We start from the raw sequence: 22,635 nt of genomic DNA, 5'->3' as shown, positions 1-22,635 counted from the left end.
CCTGGAATGGTCACACAATGGGTGCAGTGAGGTCATCACTTGGAATGGTCACACAATGGGAGCAGTGAGGTCATCACTTGGAATGGTCACACAATGGGAGCAGTGAGGTCATCACTTGGAATTGTCACAATGGGAGCAGTGAGGTCATCACTTGGAATGGTCACACAATGGGAGCAGTGAGGTCATCACTTGGAATGGTCACACAATGGGAGCAGTGAGGTCATCACTTGGAACGGTCACACAATGAGAGCAGTGACATCACTTGGCATGTTCACACAATGGGAGCAGTGATGTCATCACTTCGACTGTTCACACAATCGGAGCAGTGAGGTCATCACTTGCAATGGTCACACAATGGGAGCAGTGAGGTCATCACTTGGAATGGTCACACAATGGGAGCAGTGACAGCAACACTTGGAATGTTCACACAATGGGAGCAGTGAGGTCAGCACTTGGAATGGTCACACAATGGGAGCAGTGAGGTCATCACTTGGAATGGTCACGCAATGGGAGCAGTGACGTCATCACTTGGAATGGTCACACAATGGGAGCAGTGAGGTCATCACTTGGAATGGTCACACAATGGGATCAGTGAGGTCATCAGTTGGAATGTTCACACAATGGGAGCAGTGACGTCATCACTTGGAATGGTCACACAATGGGAGCAGTGACGTCATCACTTGGAATGGTCACACAATGGGAGCAGTGACGTCATCACTTGGAATGGTCACACAATGGGAGCAGTGACGTCATCACTTGGAATGGTCACAATGGGAGCAGTGACGTCATCACTTGGACTGTTGACACAATGGGAGCAGTGAGGTCATCACTTGGACTATTCACACAATGGGAGCAGTGAGGTCATCACTTGGAATGGTCACACAATGGGAGCAGTGACGTCATCACTTGGACTGTTCACAAAATGGGAGCAGTGAGGTCATCACTTGGACTGTTCACACAATGGGAGCAGTGACATCACTCGGACTGTTCACACAATGGGAGCAGTGAGGTCATCACTTGGACTGGTCACACAATGGGAGCAGTGAGGTCATCACTTGGAATGGTCGCACAATGGGAGCAGTGAGGTCATCACTTGGAATGGTCACACAATGGGAGCAGTGAGGTCATCACTTGGAATGGTCACACAATGGGAGCAGTGAGGTCATCACTTGGACTGGTCACACAATGGGAGCAGTGACATCACTCGGACTGTTCACACAATGGGAGCAGTGAGGTAATCACTTGGACTGGTCACACAATGGGAGCATTGAGGTCATCACTTGGACTGTTCACACAATGGGAGCAGTGAGGTCATCACTTGGAATGGTCACACAATGGGATCAGTGAGGTCATCACTTGGAATGGTCACACAATGGGAGCAGTGACGTCATCACTCGGAATGTTCACACAATGGGAGCAGTGAGGTCATCACTTGGAATGGTCACAATGGGAGCAGTGAGGTCATCACTTGGAATGGTCACACAATGGGAGCAGTGAGGTCATCACTTGGAATGGTCACACAATGGGAGCAGTGAGGTCATCACTTGGAATGGTCACACAATGGGAGCAGTGACATCACTTGGAATGTTCACACAATGGGAGCAGTGAGGTCATCACTTGGACTGTTCACACAATGGGAGCAGTGAGGTCATCACTTGGAATGGTCACACAATGGGAGCAGTGAGGTCATCACTTGGACTGTTCACACAATGGGAGCAGTGAGGTCATCACTTGGAATGGTCACACAATGGGAGCAGTGAGGTCATCACTTGGAATGGTCACACAATGGGAGCAGTGACAGCATCACTTGGAATGTTCACACAATGGGAGCAGTGAGGTCATCACTTGGAATGGTCACACAATGGGAGCAGTGAGGTCATCACTTGGAATGGTCACACAATGGGAGCAGTGAGGTCATCACTTGGAATGGTCACAGAATGGGAGCAGTGAGGTCATCACTTGGACTGGTCACACAATGGGAGCGAGCAGTGACGTCATCACTTGGAATGTTCACACAATGGGAGCAGTGACATCATCACTTGGAATGGTCACACAATGAGAGCAGTGAGGTCATCACTTGGAATGGTCACACAATGGGAGCAGTGAGGTCATCACTTGGAATGGTCACACAATGGGAGCAGTGAGGTAATCACTTGGACTGTTCACCCAATGGGAGCAGTGAGCTCATCACTTTGAATGGTCACACAATGGGAGCATTGAGATCATCACTTGGAATGGTCACACAATGGGAGCAGTGACGTCATCACTTGGACTGGTCACACAATGGGAGCAGTGAGGTCATCACATGGAATGGTCACACAATGGGAGCAGTGACGTCATCACTTGGAATGGTCACACAATGGGAGCAGTGAGGTCATCACTTGGAGTGGTCACACAATGGGAACAGTGAGGTCATCACTTGGAATGGTCACACAATGGGAGCAGTGAGGTCATCACTTGGAATGGTCACACAATGGGAGCAGTGACGTCATCATTTGGACTGTTCGCACAATGGGAGCAGTGAGGTCATCACTTGGAATGGTCACACAATGGGAGCACTGAGGTCATCACTTGGAATGGTCACACAATGGGAGCAGTGAGGTCATCACTTGGAATGTTCACACAATGGAAGCAGTGAGGTCATCACTTGGAATGGTCACACAATGGGAGCAGTGAGGTCATCACTTGGAATGTTCACACAATGGGAGCAGTGAGGTCATCACTTGGAATCGTCACACATTGGGAGCAGTGAGGTCATCACTTGGAATGGTCACACAATGGGAGCAGTGACATCATCACTTGGAATGGTCACACAATGGGAGCAGTGAGGTCATCACTTGGAATGGTCACAGAATGGGAGCAGTGAGGTCATCACTTGGACTGGTCACACAATGGGAGCAGTGAGGTCATCACTTGGAATGGTCACACAATGGGAGCTGTGAGGTCATCACTTGGAATGGTCACACAATGGGAGCAGTGTGGTCATCACTTGGAATGGTCACACAATGGGAGCAGTGAGGTCATCACTTGGAATGGTCACACAATGGGAGCAGTGAGGTCATCACTTGGACTGTTCATAAAATGGGAGCAGTGAGGTCATCACTTGGAATGGTCACACAATGGGAGCAGTGAGGTCATCACTTGGAATGGTCACACAATGGGATCAGTGAGGTCATCACTTGGAATGGTCACACAATGGGAGCAGTGACGTCATCACTTGGAATGGTCACACAATGGGAGCAGTGAGGTCATTAATGCGCCATCAATTACTCAAAAGACTGAGGTTAAGCGAGCAACAACCAGGCTTTTATTAACTAAAGAATGAAGGTCTTGTCTCGAGTGGTCGACCCGTCCAGAATACTAAGGGACTGGGAGGTAGTCACTTATATACCTGGAATAGTGGGAGGAGTCAGTCGAGGCATGTCCAGACATGTACCTAGTGGAATACACATACACATACAGACAGGTATAACAGTGGTTTACCACAGTCTTCACTTGGAATGTTCACACAATGGGAGCAGTGAGGTCATCACTTGGAATGGTCACACAATGGGATCAGTGAGGTCATCAGTTGGAATGTTCACAATGGGAGCAGTGACGTCATCACTTGGAATGGTCACACAATGGGAGCAGTGACGTCATCACTTGGAATGGTCACACAATGGGAGCAGTGAGGTCATCACTTGGAATGGTCACACAATGGGAGCAGTGAGGTCATCACTTGGAATGGTCACACAATGGGAGCAGTGAGGTCATCACTTGGAATGGTCACACAATGGGAGCAGTGAGGTCATCACTTGGAATGGTCACACAATGGGCGCAGTGAGGTCATCACTTGGAATGGTCACACAATGGGAGCAGTGAGGTCATCACTTGGAATGGTCACACAATGGGAGCAGTGAGGTCATCACTTGGAATGGTCACACAATGGGAGCAGTGAGGTCATCACTTGGAATTGTCACACAATGGGAGCAGTGAGGTCATCACTTGGAATGGTCACACAATGGGAGCAGTGAGGTCATCACTTGAAATGTTCACACAATGGGAGCAGTGAGGTCATCACTTGGAATGGTCACAGTGAGGTCATCACTTGGAATGGCCTCAATGGGAGCAGTGACGTCATCACTTGGAATGGTCACACAATGGGAGCAGTGAGGTCATCACTTGGAATGGTCACACAATGGGAGCAGTGAGGTCATCACTTGGAATGGTCACACAATGGGAGCAGTGACATCATCACTTGGAATGGTCACACAATGGAAGCAGTGAGGTCATCACTTGGAATGGTCACAGAATGGGAGCAGTGAGGTCATCACTTGGACTGGTCACACAATGGGAGCAGTGAGGTCATCACTTGGAATGGTCACACAATGGGAGCTGTGAGGTCATCACTTGGAATGGTCACACAATGGGAGCAGTGAGGTCATCACTTGGAATGGTCACACAATGGGAGCAGTGAGGTCATCACTTGGACTGGTCACACAATGGGAGCAGTGAGGTCATCACTTGGAATAGTCACACAATGGGAGAAGTGAGGTCATCACTTGGAATGGTCACACAATGGGAGCAGTGAGGTCATCACTTGGAATGGTCACACAATGGGAGCAGTGAGCTCATCACTTGGACTGTTCACACAATGGGAGCAGTGAGGTCATCACTTGGAATGGTCACACAATGGGAGCAGTGAGGTCATCACTTGGAATGGTCACACAATGGGAGCAGTGAGGTCATCACTTGAAATGTTCACACAATGGGAGCAGTGAGGTCATCACTTGGAATGGTCACAGTGAGGTCATCACTTGGAATGGCCTCAATGGGAGCAGTGACGTCATCACTTGGAATGGTCACACAATGGGAGCAGTGAGGTCATCACTTGGAATGGTCACACAATGGGAGCAGTGAGGTCATCACTTGGAATGGTCACACAATGGGATCAGTGAGGTCACCACTTGGAATGGTCACACAATGGGAGCAGTGACGTCATCACCTGGAATGGTCACACAATGGGTGCAGTGAGGTCATCACTTGGAATGGTCACACAATGGGAGCAGTGAGGTCATCACTTGGAATGGTCACACAATGGGAGCAGTGAGGTCATCACTTGGAATTGTCACAATGGGAGCAGTGAGGTCATCACTTGGAATGGTCACACAATGGGAGCAGTGAGGTCATCACTTGGAATGGTCACACAATGGGAGCAGTGAGGTCATCACTTGGAACGGTCACACAATGAGAGCAGTGACATCACTTGGCATGTTCACACAATGGGAGCAGTGATGTCATCACTTCGACTGTTCACACAATGGGAGCAGTGAGGTCATCACTTGGAATGGTCACACAATGGGAGCAGTGAGGTCATCACTTGGAATGGTCACACAATGGGAGCAGTGACAGCATCACTTGGAATGTTCACACAATGGGAGCAGTGAGGTCATCACTTGGAATGGTCACACAATGGGAGCAGTGAGGTCATCACTTGGAATGGTCACGCAATGGGAGCAGTGACGTCATCACTTGGAATGGTCACACAATGGGATCAGTGAGGTCATCACTTGGAATGGTCACACAATGGGATCAGTGAGGTCATCACTTGGAATGGTCACACAATGGGAGCAGTGAGGTCATCACTTGGAACGGTCACACAATGAGAGCAGTGACATCACTTGGCATGTTCACACAATGGGAGCAGTGATGTCATCACTTCGACTGTTCACACAATCGGAGCAGTGAGGTCATCACTTGGAATGGTCACACAATGGGAGCAGTGAGGTCATCACTTGGAATGGTCACACAATGGGAGCAGTGACAGCATCACTTGGAATGTTCACACAATGGGAGCAGTGAGGTCATCACTTGGAATGGTCACACAATGGGAGCAGTGAGGTCATCACTTGGAATGGTCACGCAATGGGAGCAGTGACGTCATCACTTGGAATGGTCACACAATGGGATCAGTGAGGTCATCAGTTGGAATGTTCACACAATGGGAGCAGTGACGTCATCACTTGGAATGGTCACACAATGGGAGCAGTGACGTCATCACTTGGAATGGTCACACAATGGGAGCAGTGACGTCATCACTTGGAATGGTCACAATGGGAGCAGTGACGTCATCACTTGGACTGTTGACACAATGGGAACAGTGAGGTCATCACTTGGACTATTCACACAATGGGAGCAGTGAGGTCATCACTTGGAATGGTCACACAATGGGAGCAGTGACGTCATCACTTGGACTGTTCACAAAATGGGAGCAGTGAGGTCATCACTTGGACTGTTCACACAATGGGAGCAGTGACATCACTCGGACTGTTCACACAATGGGAGCAGTGAGGTCATCACTTGGACTGGTCACACAATGGGAGCAGTGAGGTCATCACTTGGAATGGTCGCACAATGGGAGCAGTGAGGTCATCACTTGGAATGGTCACACAATGGGAGCAGTGAGGTCATCACTTGGAATGGTCGCACAATGGGAGCAGTGAGGTCATCACTTGGAATGGTCACACAATGGGAGCAGTGAGGTCATCACTTGGACTGGTCACACAATGGGAGCAGTGACATCACTCGGACTGTTCACACAATGGGAGCAGTGAGGTAATCACTTGGACTGGTCACACAATGGGAGCATTGAGGTCATCACTTGGACTGTTCACACAATGGGAGCAGTGAGGTCATCACTTGGAATGGTCACACAATGGGATCAGTGAGGTCATCACTTGGAATGGTCACACAATGGGAGCAGTGACGTCATCACTCGGAATGTTCACACAATGGGAGCAGTGAGGTCATCACTTGGAATGGTCACAATGGGAGCAGTGAGGTCATCACTTGGAATGGTCACACAATGGGAGCACTGAGGTCATCACTTGGAATGGTCACACAATGGGAGCAGTGAGGTCATCACTTGGAATGGTCACACAATGGGAGCAGTGAGGTCATCACTTGGAATGGTCACACAATGGGAGCAGTGACATCACTTGGAATGTTCACACAATGGGAGCAGTGAGGTCATCACTTGGACTGTTCACACAATGGGAGCAGTGAGGTCATCACTTGGAATGGTCACACAATGGGAGCAGTGACAGCATCACTTGGAATGTTCACACAATGGGAGCAGTGAGGTCATCACTTGGAATGGTCACACAATGGGAGCAGTGAGGTCATCACTTGGAATGGTCACACAATGGGAGCAGTGACAGCATCACTTGGAATGTTCACACAATGGGAGCAGTGAGGTCATCACTTGGAATGGTCACACAATGGGAGCAGTGAGGTCATCACTTGAAATGTTCACACAATGGGAGCAGTGAGGTCATCACTTGGAATGGTCACACAATGGGAGCAGTGAGGTCATCACTTGGAATGGCCTCAATGGGAGCAGTGACGTCATCACTTGGAATGGTCACACAATGGGAGCAGTGAGGTCATCACTTGGAATGGTCACACAATGGGAGCAGTGAGGTCATCACTTGGAATGGTCACAGAATGGGAGCAGTGAGGTCATCACTTGGACTGGTCACACAATGGGAGCGAGCAGTGACGTCATCACTTGGAATGTTCACACAATGGGAGCAGTGAGTTCATCACTTGGAATGGTCACACAATGGGAGCAGTGAGGTCATCACTTGGAATGGTCACACAATGGGAGCAGTGACGTCATCACTTGGAATGGTCACACAATGGGAGCAGTGAGGTCATCACTTGGAATGGTCACAGAATGGGAGCAGTGACATCATCACTTGGAATGGTCACACAATGAGAGCAGTGAGGTCATCACTTGGAATGGTCACACAATGGGAGCAGTGAGGTCATCACTTGGAATGGTCACACAATGGGAGCAGTGAGGTCATCACTTGGACTGTTCACACAATGGGAGCAGTGAGGTCATCACTTGGACTGTTCACACAATGGGAGCAGTGAGCTCATCACTTTGAATGGTCACACAATGGGAGCATTGAGATCATCACTTGGAATGGTCACACAATGGGAGCAGTGAGGTCATCACTTGGACTGTTCACACAATGGGAGCAGTGACGTCATCACTTGGACTGGTCACACAATGGGAGCAGTGAGGTCATCACATGGAATGGTCACACAATGGGAGCAGTGACGTCATCACTTGGAATGGTCACACAATGGGAGCAGTGAGGTCATCACTTGGAATGGTCACACAATGGGAACAGTGAGGTCATCACTTGGAATGGTCACACAATGGGAGCAGTGAGGTCATCACTTGGAATGGTCACACAATGGGAGCAGTGACGTCATCATTTGGACTGTTCGCACAATGGGAGCAGTGAGGTCATCACTTGGAATGGTCACACAATGGGAGCACTGAGGTCATCACTTGGAATGGTCACACAATGGGAGCAGTGAGGTCATCACTTGGAATGTTCACACAATGGAAGCAGTGAGGTCATCACTTGGAATGGTCACACAATGGGAGCAGTGAGGTCATCACTTGGAATGTTCACACAATGGGAGCAGTGAGGTCATCACTTGGAATGGTCACACAATGCGAGCAGTGAGGTCATCACTTGGAATCGTCACACAATGGGAGCAGTGAGGTCATCACTTGGAATGGTCACACAATGGGAGCAGTGAGGTCATCACTTCGAATGTTCACACAATGGGAGCAGTGAGGTCATCACTTCGAATGGTCACACAATGGGAGCAGTGAGGTCATCACTTGGAATGGTCACACAATGGGAGCAGTGAGGTCATCACTTGGAATGGTCACACAATGGGAGCAGTGACATCATCACTTGGAATGGTCACACAATGGGAGCAGTGAGGTCAGCACTTGGAATGGTCACACAATGGGAGCAGTGAGGTCATCACTTGGAATGGTCACACAATGGGAGCAGTGAGGTCATCACTTCGAATGTTCACACAATGGGAGCAGTGAGGTCATCACTTCGAATGGTCACACAATGGGAGCAGTGAGGTCAGCACTTGGAATGGTCACACAATGGGAGCAGTGACATCATCACTTGGAATGGTCACACAATGGGAGCAGTGAGGTCATTACTTGGAATGTTCACACAATGGGAGCAGTGAGGACATCACTTGGAATGGTCACACAATGGGAGCAGTGAGGTCATCACTTGGAATGGTCACACAATGGGAGCAGTGACATCATCACTTGGAATGGTCACACAATGGGAGCAGTGAGGTCATCACTTGGACTGTTCACACAATGGGAGCAGTGAGGTCATCACTTGGACTGTTCACACAATGGCAGCAGTGAGCTCATCACTTGGAATGGTCACACAATGGGAGCAGTGAGGTCATCCCTTGGAATGGTCACACAATGGGAGCAGTGAGGTCATCACTTGGAATGTTCACACAATGGGAGCAGTGAGGTCATCACTTGGAATGGTCACACAATGGGAGCAGTGAGGTCATCACTTGGACTGTTCACACAATGGGAGCAGTGAGGTCATCACTTGGACTGTTCACACAATGGGAGCAGTGAGGTCATCACTTGGAATGGTCACACAATGGGAGCAGTGAGGTCATCACTTGGAATGGTCACACAATGGGAGCAGTGAGGTCATCACTTGGAATGGTCACACAATGGGAGCAGTGATGTCATCACTTGGAATGTTCACACAATGGGAGCAGTGAGGTCATCACTTGGAATGGTCACACAATGGGAGCAGTGACGTCATCACTTGGAATGGTCACACAATGGGAGCAGTGAGGTCATCACTTGGAATGTTCACAAAATGGGAGCAGTGAGGTCATCACTTGGAATGTTCACACAATGGGAGCAGTGAGGTCATCACTTGGAATGGTCACACAATGGGAGCAGTGAGGTCATCACTTGGAATGGTCACACAATGGGAGCAGTGAGGTCATCACTTGCACTGGTCACACAATGGGAGCAGTGAGGTCATCACTTGGAATGGTCACACAATGGGAGCAGTGAGGTCATCACTTGGAATGTTCACACAATGGGAGCAGTGAGGTCATCACTTGGAATGGTCACAATGGGGGCAGTGAGGTCATCACTTGGAATGGTCACACAATGGGAGCAGTGAGGTCATCACTTGGAATGGTCACACAATGGGAGCAGTGAGGTCATCACTTGGAATGGTCACACAATGGGAGCAGTGAGGTCATCACTTGGAATGTTCACACAATGGGAGCAGTGAGGTCATCACTTGGACTGTTCACACAATGGGAGCAGTGAGGTCATCACTTGGAATGGTCACACAATGGGAGCAGTGAGGTCATCACTTGGAATGGTCACAAAATGGGAGCAGTGAGGTCATCACTTGGAATGGTCACACAATGGGAGCAGTGAGGTCATCACTTGGAATGGTCACACAATGAGAGCAGTGAGGTCATCACTTGGAATGGTCACACAATGGGAGCAGTGAGGTCATCACTTGGAATGGTCACACAATGGGAGCAGTGAGGTCATCACTTGGAATGTTCACACAATGGGAGCAGTGACATCACTCGGACTGTTCACACAATGGGAGCAGTGAGGTCATCACTCGGACTGTTCACACATTGGGAGCAGTGAGGTCATCACTTGGACTGGTCACACAATGGGAGCAGTGAGGTCATCACTTGGAATGGTCACACAATGGGAGCAGTGAGGTCATCACTTGGAATGGTCACACAATGGGAGCAGTGACGTCATCACTTGGAATGGTCACACAATGGGAGCAGTGAGGTCATCACTTGGAATGGCCACAGAATGGGAGCAGTGACATCATCACTTGGAATGGTCACACAATGGGAGCAGTGAGGTCATCACTTGGAATGCTAGCACAATGGGAGCAGTGAGGTCATCACTTGGAATTGTCACAAAATGGGAGCAGTGACGTCATCACTTGGAATAGTCACACAATGGGAGCAGTGAGGTCATCACTTGGAATGGTCACACAATGGGAGCAGTGACGTCATCACTTGGAATGGTCACACAATGGGAGCAGTGAGGTCATCACTTGGAATGTTCACAAAATGGGAGCAGTGAGGTCATCACTTGGAATGTTCACACAATGGGAGCAGTGAGGTCATCACTTGGAATGGTCACACAATGGGAGCAGTGAGGTCATCACTTGGAATGGTCACACAATGGGAGCAGTGAGGTCATCACTTGCACTGGTCACACAATGGGAGCAGTGAGGTCATCACTTGGAATGGTCACACAATGGGAGCAGTGAGGTCATCACTTGGAATGTTCACACAATGGGAGCAGTGAGGTCATCACTTGGAATGGTCACAATGGGGGCAGTGAGGTCATCACTTGGAATGGTCACACAATGGGAGCAGTGAGGTCATCACTTGGAATGGTCACACAATGGGAGCAGTGAGGTCATCACTTGGAATGGTCACACAATGGGAGCAGTGAGGTCATCACTTGGAATGTTCACACAATGGGAGCAGTGAGGTCATCACTTGGACTGTTCACACAATGGGAGCAGTGAGGTCATCACTTGGAATGGTCACACAATGGGAGCAGTGAGGTCATCACTTGGAATGGTCACAAAATGGGAGCAGTGAGGTCATCACTTGGAATGGTCACACAATGGGAGCAGTGAGGTCATCACTTGGAATGGTCACACAATGAGAGCAGTGAGGTCATCACTTGGAATGGTCACACAATGGGAGCAGTGAGGTCATCACTTGGAATGGTCACACAATGGGAGCAGTGAGGTCATCACTTGGAATGTTCACACAATGGGAGCAGTGACATCACTCGGACTGTTCACACAATGGGAGCAGTGAGGTCATCACTCGGACTGTTCACACATTGGGAGCAGTGAGGTCATCACTTGGACTGGTCACACAATGGGAGCAGTGAGGTCATCACTTGGAATGGTCACACAATGGGAGCAGTGAGGTCATCACTTGGAATGGTCACACAATGGGAGCAGTGACGTCATCACTTGGAATGGTCACACAATGGGAGCAGTGAGGTCATCACTTGGAATGGCCACAGAATGGGAGCAGTGACATCATCACTTGGAATGGTCACACAATGGGAGCAGTGAGGTCATCACTTGGAATGCTAGCACAATGGGAGCAGTGAGGTCATCACTTGGAATTGTCACAAAATGGGAGCAGTGACGTCATCACTTGGAATAGTCACACAATGGGAGCAGTGAGGTCATCACTTGGAATGGTCACACAATGGGAGCAGTGAGGTCATCACTTCGAATGGTCACACAATGGGAGCAGTGAGGTCATCACTTGGACTGTTCACACAATGGGAGCAGTGAGGTCATCACTTGGACTGTTCACACAATGGGAGCAGTGAGGTCATCACTTGGAATGGTCACACAATGGGAGCAGTGAGGTCATCACTTGGAATGGTCACAGAATGGGAGCAGTGAGGTCATCACTTGGAATGGTCACACAATGGGAGCAGTGAGGTCATCACTTGGAATGGTCACACAATGGGAGCAGTGAGGTCATCACTTGGAATGGTCACACAATGGGAGCAGTGAGGTCATCACTTGGAATGGTCACACAATGGGAGCAGTGAGGTCATCACTTGGAATGGTCACACAATGGGAGCAGTGAGGTCATCACTTGGAATGTTCACACAATGGGAGCAGTGAGGTCATCACTTGGAATGGTCACACAATGGGAGCAGTGAGGTCATCACTTGGAATGTTCACACAATGGGAGCAGTGAGGTCATCACTTGGAATGGTCACACAATGGGAGCAGTGAGGTCATCACTTGGAATGGTCACACAATGGGAGCAGTGAGGTCATCACTTGGAATGTTCACACAATGGGAGCAGTGAGGTCATCACTTGGAATGGTCACACAATGGGAGCAGTGAGGTCATCACTTGGATTGGTCACACAATGGGAGCTGTGAGGTCATCACTTGGACTGTTCACACTTCCACACTCAGTCCGCGTCTTGTTCCCCGAAGTAACTGCAGCTGTTTTTCTCCGGATGAACTGAACTGATTCCCCCACAGCCTGAAACAGATTAAAGATTAAACAGGAAATAAACAGATTGAACAACAGTGTAAATAACCGCGAGACTGGGGGTAATATTTCAATAATAATTACTGACAAATATTACCCAAAAAAGTGACTGAATCCCATTGATAGTTTATTTATTACATTAAACATTTACACAAACACTCACGTGATCTGCTCCAGACTCCGGCAGGTCAGTATGAGGCAGCGGATAGCGGGGACAGATCGGTCTGTGAAGTCGTTTCTTGCCAGGTTCAGATCCCTCAGTGAGCGGTTTGTACTGAGAGCGGAGGCGAGATCCTCAGTACAAGAATCTGTGAGTCCGACATCCCATAGCCTGGGGATCAGAGAGAGAAATAACAGGAATCAGAGTCAATCCCCAGAGTTTATTAATAACACTATTACTGATACTAATAATAATGTCCAGTGTCAGACATCCAGTTATTATAAACACAATCTCACACAGTCTGGTACTTACCGCAGTGTCTGTATTTTACAGTCCGGGTTCCTCAGAGCCGCAGACAGTCGTTTCACTCCTGAATCTCCCAGTTTATTATCACTCAGGTCCAGATCCGTCAGTGAGCGGTTTGTACTGAGAGCGGAGGCGAGATCCTCGGCACAAGAATCTGTGAGACCGACATCACCCAGCCTGGGGATCAGAGAGAGAAATAACAGGAATCAGAGTCAATCCCCAGAGTTTATTAATAACACTATTACTGATACTAATAATAATGTTCAGTGTCAGACATCCAGTTATTATAAACACAATCTCACACAGTCTGGTACTTACTGCAGAGTCTGTATTTTACAGTCCGGGTTCCTCAGAGCCACAGACAGTAGTTTCACTCCTGAATCTCCCAGTTTATTATCACTCAGGTCCAGATCCGTCAGTGAGCGGTTTGTACTGAGAGCGGAGGTGAGATCCTCGGCACAAGAATCTGTGAGACGGACATTAACCAGCCTGGGGATCAGAGAGAGAAATAACAGGAATCAGAGTCAATCCCCAGAGTTTATTAATAACACTATTACTGATACTAATAATAATATTCAGTGTCAGACATCCAGTTATTATAAACACAATCTCACACAGTCTGGTACTTACCCCAGTCTCTGTATTTTACAGTCCGGGTTCCTCAGAGCCGCAGACAGTAGTTTCACTCCTGAATCTCCCAGTTTATTATGACTCAGGTTCAGATCCGTCAGTGAGCGGTTTGTACTGAGAGCGGAGGCGAGATCATCGGCACAAGAATCTGTGAGACCGACAGACCATAGACTGGGGATCAGAGAGAGAAATAACAGGAATCAGAGTAAATCCCCAGAGTTTATTAATAACACTATTACTGATACTAATAATAATGTTCAGTGTCAGACATCCAGTTATTATAAACACAATCTCACACAGTCTGGTACTTACTCCAGTGTCTGTATTTTACAGTCCGGGTTCCTCAGAGCCGCAGACAGTAGTTTCACTCCTGAATCTCCCAATTGAATGCCATTCAGCCTAAAAACAAACAGAGAGAGAGAAACAAACAGAATCAAAGCCCGGATCTGATATATTTTTCTCTCTGGGATATTACAGCAATCACTGAAAGTACTTCAGGAAATTAATCACCCGGTTTTCCCCATCGGCGACAGTCGGGCGGGGGCGGGGAGGGTCGGCCGGGGCCGGGGTCGGGTGGGGCCGGGGTCGGGAGAGGGTCGGGCGGGGCCGGGGTCGGGAGAGGGTCGGGCGGGGCCGGGAGAGGGTCGGGCGGTGCCGGGGTCGGGAGAGGGTCGGGCGGGGCCGGGGTCGGTAGGGTCGGGCGGGGCCGGGGTCGGGAGGGGGTCGGGCGGGTCCGGGAGAGGGAGAGGGTCGGGCGGGGCCGGGGTCGGGAGAGGGTCGGGGCGAGGCCGGCGGCCGGAGGCGGCGGTCGGGCGGGGCCGGCGGAGGGGCGGCCGGAGTGTCGGGAGGGGCCGGGGGGGGCGGCAGAGGGTCGGGCGGGGCCGGGAGAGGGTCGGGCGAGGGTCGGCGGCCGGAGGGTCGGCCGGGCGGCGGAGTGTCGGGCGGGGCCGGGGACGGCGGAGGGTCGGGCGGGGCCGGTGGAGGGTCGGGCGGGGCCGGGGACGGCCGGGCGGCGGAGGGTCGGGCGGGGCCGGGCGGGGCCGGAGGCGGCGGAGGGTCGGGCGGGGCCGGGGACGGCGGAGGGTCGGGCGGGGCCGGGGGCGGCGGAGGGTCGGGCGGGGCCGGAGGCGGCGGGGGGCCGGGCGGGGCCGGCGGAGGGTCGGGCGGGGCCGGGGACGGCGGAGGGTCGGGTGGGGCCGGGGACGACGGAGGGTCGGGCGGGGCCGGGGAACGGCGGAGGGTCGGGCGGGGCCGGGGACGACGGAGGGTCGGGCGGGGCCGGGGACGGCGGAGGGTCGGGCGGCGGCGGAGGGTCGGGCGGGGCCGGGGACGACGGAGGGTCGGGCGGGGCCGGGGATGACGGAGGGTCGGGCGGGGCTGGGCGAGGGTCGGGCGGGGCCGGGGACGGCAGAGGGTCGGGCGGGGCTGGGCGAGGGTCGGGCAGGGCCGGGGACGGCGGAGGGTCGGGCGGGGCCGGGGTCGGGTGTCGCGGCCTCGCTCTGGGGAATTGGGGGAAGCGGGTTTGATGACACACATTGACTTTGCCCATTGTGCTCTGTGTTCTACAGTATTGAGGTTCTACAAACACTGACAACATCAGCACAGAGGAGCTCGGCTGCACCCAGGCTCTCCCAGAACTCCCTCTCGATGATTATGGAGGGAGCCACAGCCCGCAGGGAGGTTCTCGTCACTTTCAAGGGGCGGAAGAGACCAACACAGCCTGGGTGCACATTGCACAGTGGGGCTCAAGCAGGGATGTGGTCGGGAGGAGCAGCCTGCAGTGACACAAACCTTTCAATGATCTCAGTAGATCACAAAACGTTACTGCAAAGCCTCACTTAACCTCATCAGGCTGTGCCTCTCATCACATCCCCATCACTCTGCCTTCCCCACCCTAGTCCTGAACATCCTTACTCTCACCAACTTACCCTGCACCTCCACCCATCTCTCTCTATATTATTACATCCCCATCACTCTGCCTTCCCCACCCTACTCCTGAACATCCTTACTCTCACCAACTTACCCTGCACCTCCACCCATCTCTCTCTATATTATCACATCCCCATCACTCTGCCTTCCTCACCCTACTCCTGAACATCCTTACTCTCACCAACTTACCCTGCACCTCCACCCATCTCTCTCTATATTATCACATCCCCATCTCACGAGCCACCCCTCACACTCACCCTCATCCTAGTCCAATCATACCAACTAACAACACACAAGGATAGGCAATTGTGTGTTTTAGCCAATGTTCATGTGAAGTTTCGGTTAATGTGGTGTCAAACATTGAAATCTTTATTTTCAACACTTTCCGTTCTTCGAAAGATTTGTGTACATGTTTGGAAGTGGCTTAGTGAGTTGCAGTGAATGGTGAGACATAACGGTAGCCCCCGCAATGCTGATGAGTGTGACAGGAATGGTTTGGGCATTGTAGGGATGCTTTGTGTTGTTGGTGTGGGCTGGTGTTAACCTGGCACATCATGTGTCATCCAGGGCGAGCAGCACCAAGTGAAGAAATTCTGGCCATGGTGAGGCCATCTCTGGTGACCCGGTCAGCAATGTGGCCGGGTGTTGATGCCCTCTGTGCGGTGCAGCATCAGGAGTTGTGGAGAAGGTTGGTGTTGTTGTTGGTGTGCCTGGTGCTGCTGGTGTTGGGGCTGATCGTGGTGAGACTCTGAGGCCCAAGGTGAGACAGTATAAACCAGACCCATGCTGGTGTAATAGATGGCAGGTGAACTTGAGATATCAGAAGCTATCTGTTAACGGTGAGAGAGGTTGTTCCAATGAGGTGACACTGGATAGAGAGTTTGCTCCAAACACTTGCAACCTGCATAAAGCTCAATCTGTCTTCCAAATGCAGTAAGCAACAGCTTCTGAGCTTGGAAAGTGAACAGCTGTGAGATGGGAGCTTTTATAGCACATTTCCAGCTGTCAAGTAATGAAATGATTCCATGGCCTTTCAAATCCCGCCCTGGTTACCTGACGTGATCCCCGAGCAGCGTGGACCACAGGAACATAGGGTCTGATGAAAGGGAGGAACTGAAAGAAATCAGTATTTGTAGGGAAATGGTGTTAGGGAAATTGATGGGATTGAAGGCCGATAAATCCCCAGGGCCTGATAATCTACATCCTAGGGTACTTAAGGAAGTGGCCCTAGAAATAGTAGATGCATTGCTGATCATCTGCCAACATTTGATGGAATCTGGAACAGTACCCATGGATTGGAGGGTAGCTAATGTTACCCCACTGTTCAAAAAAGGTGGTAGAGAGAAAACAGGGAATTACAGACCGGTTAGCCTGACATCGGTAGTGAGGAAAATGCTAGAGTCCATTATAAAAGATGCAATAGCAGAGCACTTGGAAAACAGTGACAGGATCGGACAAAGTCAACATGGATTTACAAAAGGTAAATCGTGCTTGAATAATCTACTGGAATTTTTTGAGGATGTAACTAGTAAAATAGATAAGGGAGAACCAGTGGATGTGGTGTATTTGGACTTTCAGAAGGCTTTCGATAAGGTCCCACATAAGAGATTAGTGTGTAAAGTTAAGGCACATGGGATTGGGTGCAAGGTATTGACTTGGATAGAGAACTGGTTGGCAGACAGGAAGCAAAGAGTTGGAATAAACAGGTCTTTTTCTGAGAGGCAGGCAGTGACTAGTGGGGTACCGCAGGGATTGGTCCTTGGACCCCGGCTATTCACAATATATATTAATGATCTAGACAAGGGAACTAGATGTAATATCTCCAAATTTGCAGATGACACAAAGCTGGGTGGGCGTGTGTGTTGTGAGGAGGATGCCGAGAAACTACAGGATGATTTGGACAGGTTGGGTGATTGGGCAGAAGCATGGCAGATGCAATACAACGTGGATAAATGTGAGGTTATCCACTTTGGTGTCAAAAACAGGAAGGCAGATTATTATCTGAATGGCAATAGATTGGGAGAAGGGGAAGTGCAATGAGACCTGGGTGTCCTTGTGCACCAGTCGCTGAAGGTAAGCATGCAGGTGCAGCAGGCGGTTAAGGCGGCAAATGGTATGTTGGCCTTCGTAGCGAGAGGATTTGAGTACAGGAACAAGGATGTCTTGCTGCAGTTGTACAGGGCCTTGGTGAGACCACATCTTGAGTATTGTGTGCAGTTTTGGTCACCTCATCTGAGGAAGGATATTCCTGCCATGGAAGGAGTTCAGCGAAGATTCACCAGGCTGATACCTGGGATGGCAGGAATGACGTATGAAGAGAGATTGGGTCGATTGGGCTTGTACTCGCTGGAGTTTAGAAGAATGAGAGGGGATCTCATTGAAACTTATAAAATTCTAACCGGACTAGACAGACTAGATGCAGGAAGGATGTTCCCGATGGCGGGGGAGTCCAGAACCAGGGGTCACAGTCTAAAGAATAAGGGGTAGGCCTTCTAGGACAGAAATGAGGAGGAATTTCTTCACCCAGAGAGTGGTGAACCTGTGGAATTCTCTACCACAGAAGGCAGCAGAGGCCAATTCATTAAATATATTCAAGGAGGAGTTGGATATATTTCTTAAGGCTAAAGGGATCAAGGGATATGGGGAGAAAGCAGGGACAGGGTACTGAATTTGGATGATCAGCCATGATCGCATTGAATGGCGGAGCAGGCTCGAGGGGCCGATTGGCCTACTCCTGCTCCTATCTTCTATGTTTCTATGTAAACTCTGAAGGCGAGCTGAAAATAGTTGTTACTGTAATCCTCTGTTAACAAGGTTATAATGACCTGAATTGCCTCCCCCGCCGCTACGTGTCGGGTCTGCTCTGCTCTGACAGACCCGACATTTGGGAAAGGCACGTGGTGGCGGGTTGACATCGGGGTCCCGAACCACTGGGGAAAAATCCATTTTCCCACCCGACCCGCCACTGATCGCACCCGCTGACCCCTGCGAAATTCCCCCCTCACAGGGAATGTATCTCACTCTGTCCAACTGCCCATATATTCAGGGACTGTCCGTTAATGTATTTATTAAATAAAGTGCTGTCTGTGTGGAGCCTTTAAATGTCCCTCAGTCCGGTCTCATTCCCTGATGATCAGAATTACCCTCCTGGAGCTCAGTGACCGGCCTCGTCATGTTTGGAGAAACTTGTCTCAGTTCTGCTGCTCCTTAAATCCCGGATTTTATGGGAATCGGTCGATTTTTTCAGAATTAAATGATAAAGCGGTGATTCCCTGTGCTTTCTACTCTGTGCATTATATTAATCTGTACAATAACTCTGGGTGAGTTATATTGTGAAACGCTCACTGCTGCTGTAAAATCCGCCCCCCAGGATTTTATATAACAAGGAGAATTAATTCTGAAATAAAAACAGGAAATGCTGGAAATACCCAGCAGGTCAGGCAGCATCTACAGAGAGAGAAACAGAGTTAATGTTTCAGGACAAGGACCCCTCGTCAGAACTGGAACAAGTTACAGATGTAACAGATGTTTAAGCAAGTGTCGGGGCCGGGAAAGGTGGGGGGAGCGGAGGACACAACAAAAGGGAAGGTCTGTGATAGGGTGGAAGACAGGAGAGATTAAATGTGGAGGCTGGTGGGGTGAAAGGTGAAGACAAGGGGAACCTATCGTGGTTCTGGGAGGGAGGGGCAGGGGTGAGAGCAGAAGTGTGGGAAACAGAACAGACACGGTCAAGAGCCGCGTCAACCACGGTAGAGGGGAATCCTCGGTTGAGGGAAAAGGAAGACATGTCGGAAGCACTGGATGGAACGTGGCATCATCAGAAAAACTGGGAGAATGGGCCAGCGTCCTTACAGGAAGCGAGGTGGGAGGAAGTGTATTCCAGGTAGCTGTGGGAGTCAGAGGGCTTATAGTGAATGTTTGTCAATAGCAGCAATAGAGTTTATTCTGTCCCGTTACAAGTTTTAAATGTCCCTGTGCTCCTAGTTTATAGGGGAGGGGAGTCTTTTGCTTTATTCCCATTATTGAACTGGCTCTACATTTATTTCAGGTGTAACTGGCCCGACAGTTTTTGGGGAATTTTCGGAAGTTCCCTCCCCGAGCGGGGCCTCAAACACAGGGGGTGGATTATGGGGTATTCTCGGGTTCACTGCCCCTGGTTTACCCAGGAGCCGCCCGCTGTGTGCGAGGCCCCACCGCTGGCCGGTGTGTGTCTGTACTCCGGTTAGATTGGAACCTTTTCACCGGCAGGTTTAAGATCCTGAATATCAATCTTTACTCAATGTTCAGGACTGTGAATAATTGTAAACATTTACAGCTGAAAGAATTCCCAATTCCCCAATATTCCCAATCCAGGAAACTACCCCCTCGACAGGACACACCCTGCACGGTATTGGAGTAAATATCGAACTGTTAGTGATTTAAACTCGGGTTTCTCTCCTGTTTCTAGTTGAAATGGTGGATGTGGAAAATATTTTAAATTAATGTTATCTTTACTGCCGGATTATATTTTATATGTTTACCTGTCCAGCCTTATTAAATATGATTTATTGTAATTAAATTATCAGACTCTCAGTGACCTGTATCTGCTGATCCGATAAAGACTGTAAAATCCCTACTTGGTCACAAGGATCCATTTTAGATTCTCCAGTCCTTAGGGAATTACTGACCGATCATATTATTGGTCATATTTGTGTTGAATCCGCTTCTCCCTGGTTTAACTGAACTGTTTGTTTCCCTACATTACGGAGCAACAACACAATCCGTGACTGTTCTACAATTCACCCAACAGTTAGAGACAAATAAACAGTTACCTCAAAACCCAGCATTTGTGCAGTACGGGTCCCAGCCGCTGGAGTCCTTCACACTGAATGGAGCAGCCTCCTAGATCGAGGTCCTTTATTGTATCACAGAGTCCAATGACGTGAGACAGGACCGCACAGTCAATCGGGGTCAATGTCAATCCAGTAAATCTAAGTGTTTCCACAGATCCCACTGTGGTCTGAGCCAGTGCTTTATTCTGAGACTCAAACAGGCAGTGGAATGTGTTCAGGAGGTTCCTTTTACCAGATTCACTCCATGTGTTTCCAATCTGTCCTTCAATCTTCTCCTTCACCCAGTCAATCACTCGGCAGGTGGTTTGATGAAGAAATCGACCCAGAAACTCCTCCAGGGGCCGAGCTGCCCGTGGGGAGGAGAGACCAGCAACAAAACGGAGAAATATCTCAAATCGCCCATCTTCCTTGCTGTGGGATTCATTGAGGAATTTCAGGATGTCCCCGGGATCTGGAGTCAGGAATTGTGCGAGTGCGGCTACAAACTCTTGGATGGTGAGGTGCGGGAATGTGTACACCACGCTCTGGGCAGAATCATCTCTCTCCAAAAGTTCCATCATGAACCCAGACAGGAACTGGGAAGGTTGCAGATTGTACTTGACCAAATCTCCATTTCCAAACACAATCTTCTTCTCGGAGACTCCTGTGAAGGCCATCTCACCAAGCTTCAGTAACACATCACGGGGGCTTTCAATCTCTCGGCCATGGTTTTTCAGAATGTTGTAAATATAGTAGGAATATAGTTGGGTGATGGTCTTGGGAACTCGCTGCTGATTCCTGTCTCTTTGTGTAAAGAAGGGGCCCAGTGACAGACCGAGGATCCAGCAGTAGGAAGGGTTGTAGCACATTGTGTACAGGATCTCGTTCTCCTCCACGTGTTTGAAAACAGCTGCTGCCACCGTCTGATCTTTAAAAAACTTGTTGAAATATTCCTTCCGTTCTTCACCAACAAATCCCAGGATTTCAGCCCAGACACTGATCTCAGCCTTTTCCAATAAATGTAATGCAGTGGGGCGGCTGGTCACTAGCACTGAACATCCTGGGAGCAGCTTGTGCTGTATTAAACTGTACACAATGTCAGACACTTCACACCAGTCTTCAGGATCTGTGCACCTGTGCTGAGGTTCAGTATTTCTCCGATTGTCAGCAAAATCGATCCTGTCCTTGAATTCATCCAAACCATCGAATATAAACAGCAATCCCTCTGGGTTCTTCCAGAGCTCCCGAAGAATATTCCCAAAGTAAGGATACTGATCCAGTATCAGATTCCTCAGGTTTATTCTACAGTTAAATGCGTTCAAATCCCGGAATTTAAAACTGAAAACAAATTGAAAGTTTGGGTATATTTTCCCAGTGGCCCAGTCATGAACAATCTTTTGTACCATTGTTGTTTTTCCAATCCCCGGGACTCCGCTCACTGCTCCTGAACTCCCAGATTTGGATCGCCGGAAGATACCCATGATTTTCTGAAACAAACCCCCTCTCTGAGAAAAACAGCTGTGGAACAATTGATCAGTTCGGATTTTTTCCAGCTCTCCCCGGAGATGTTCCTCTCTCCACTCTTCATGGTCTCGGCCTCTTGCCAGCAGTTCATGTTCTACAAGAGTCCGATCTCGAACAGGAGAAATGACCGTTAGCTCAGCGTATCGATCAACCAGCTGGAAAATCTTAACCTTCTCCTTTATTAGGATAGTGTTCACTCTCAGTGTTTCAGTTTGTTCCCGGAGTGTTTCCTTGTGTTTCTGTTGAAGATCTTTAAAGAGAACAGACAGAAAGTGGTTCTCAGTATTTGCACTGACATAAAAACAAC

The 22,635-nt window shown here is 49.7% G+C and overlaps 1 protein-coding gene across 1 annotated transcript in view; it reads right to left on the bottom strand.

Moving 5' to 3' along the window:
- Nucleotides 1–12,436: 12,436 nt before the first annotated feature.
- Nucleotides 12,437–22,635, bottom strand: part of LOC147082213 (NACHT, LRR and PYD domains-containing protein 3-like) — a 278,082-nt gene continuing 267,883 nt past the window's right edge. Inside the window, exons 7-13 of the mRNA XM_085980396.1 lie at nucleotides 20,805–22,578; nucleotides 14,377–14,463; nucleotides 14,065–14,235; nucleotides 13,753–13,923; nucleotides 13,441–13,611; nucleotides 13,132–13,299; nucleotides 12,437–12,959 (exon numbers count right to left, since the gene is read on the bottom strand). Of these exons, the coding sequence (XP_085836522.1) occupies nucleotides 12,872–12,959; nucleotides 13,132–13,299; nucleotides 13,441–13,611; nucleotides 13,753–13,923; nucleotides 14,065–14,235; nucleotides 14,377–14,463; nucleotides 20,805–22,578 (2,630 nt within the window). The 3' untranslated portion in view covers nucleotides 12,437–12,871. The remainder of the gene's footprint in view (nucleotides 12,960–13,131; nucleotides 13,300–13,440; nucleotides 13,612–13,752; nucleotides 13,924–14,064; nucleotides 14,236–14,376; nucleotides 14,464–20,804; nucleotides 22,579–22,635) is intronic.

This window comes from Somniosus microcephalus, unplaced genomic scaffold (genome assembly GCF_052327205.1).
Source record: "Somniosus microcephalus isolate GS21.2 unplaced genomic scaffold, FLI_Smic_1.0 scaffold143, whole genome shotgun sequence".
Lineage (NCBI taxonomy): Eukaryota > Metazoa > Chordata > Chondrichthyes > Squaliformes > Somniosidae > Somniosus > Somniosus microcephalus.
Note: the sequence above shows the minus strand (reverse complement) of the source record. Positions and strands in the feature narration are given on the sequence as shown.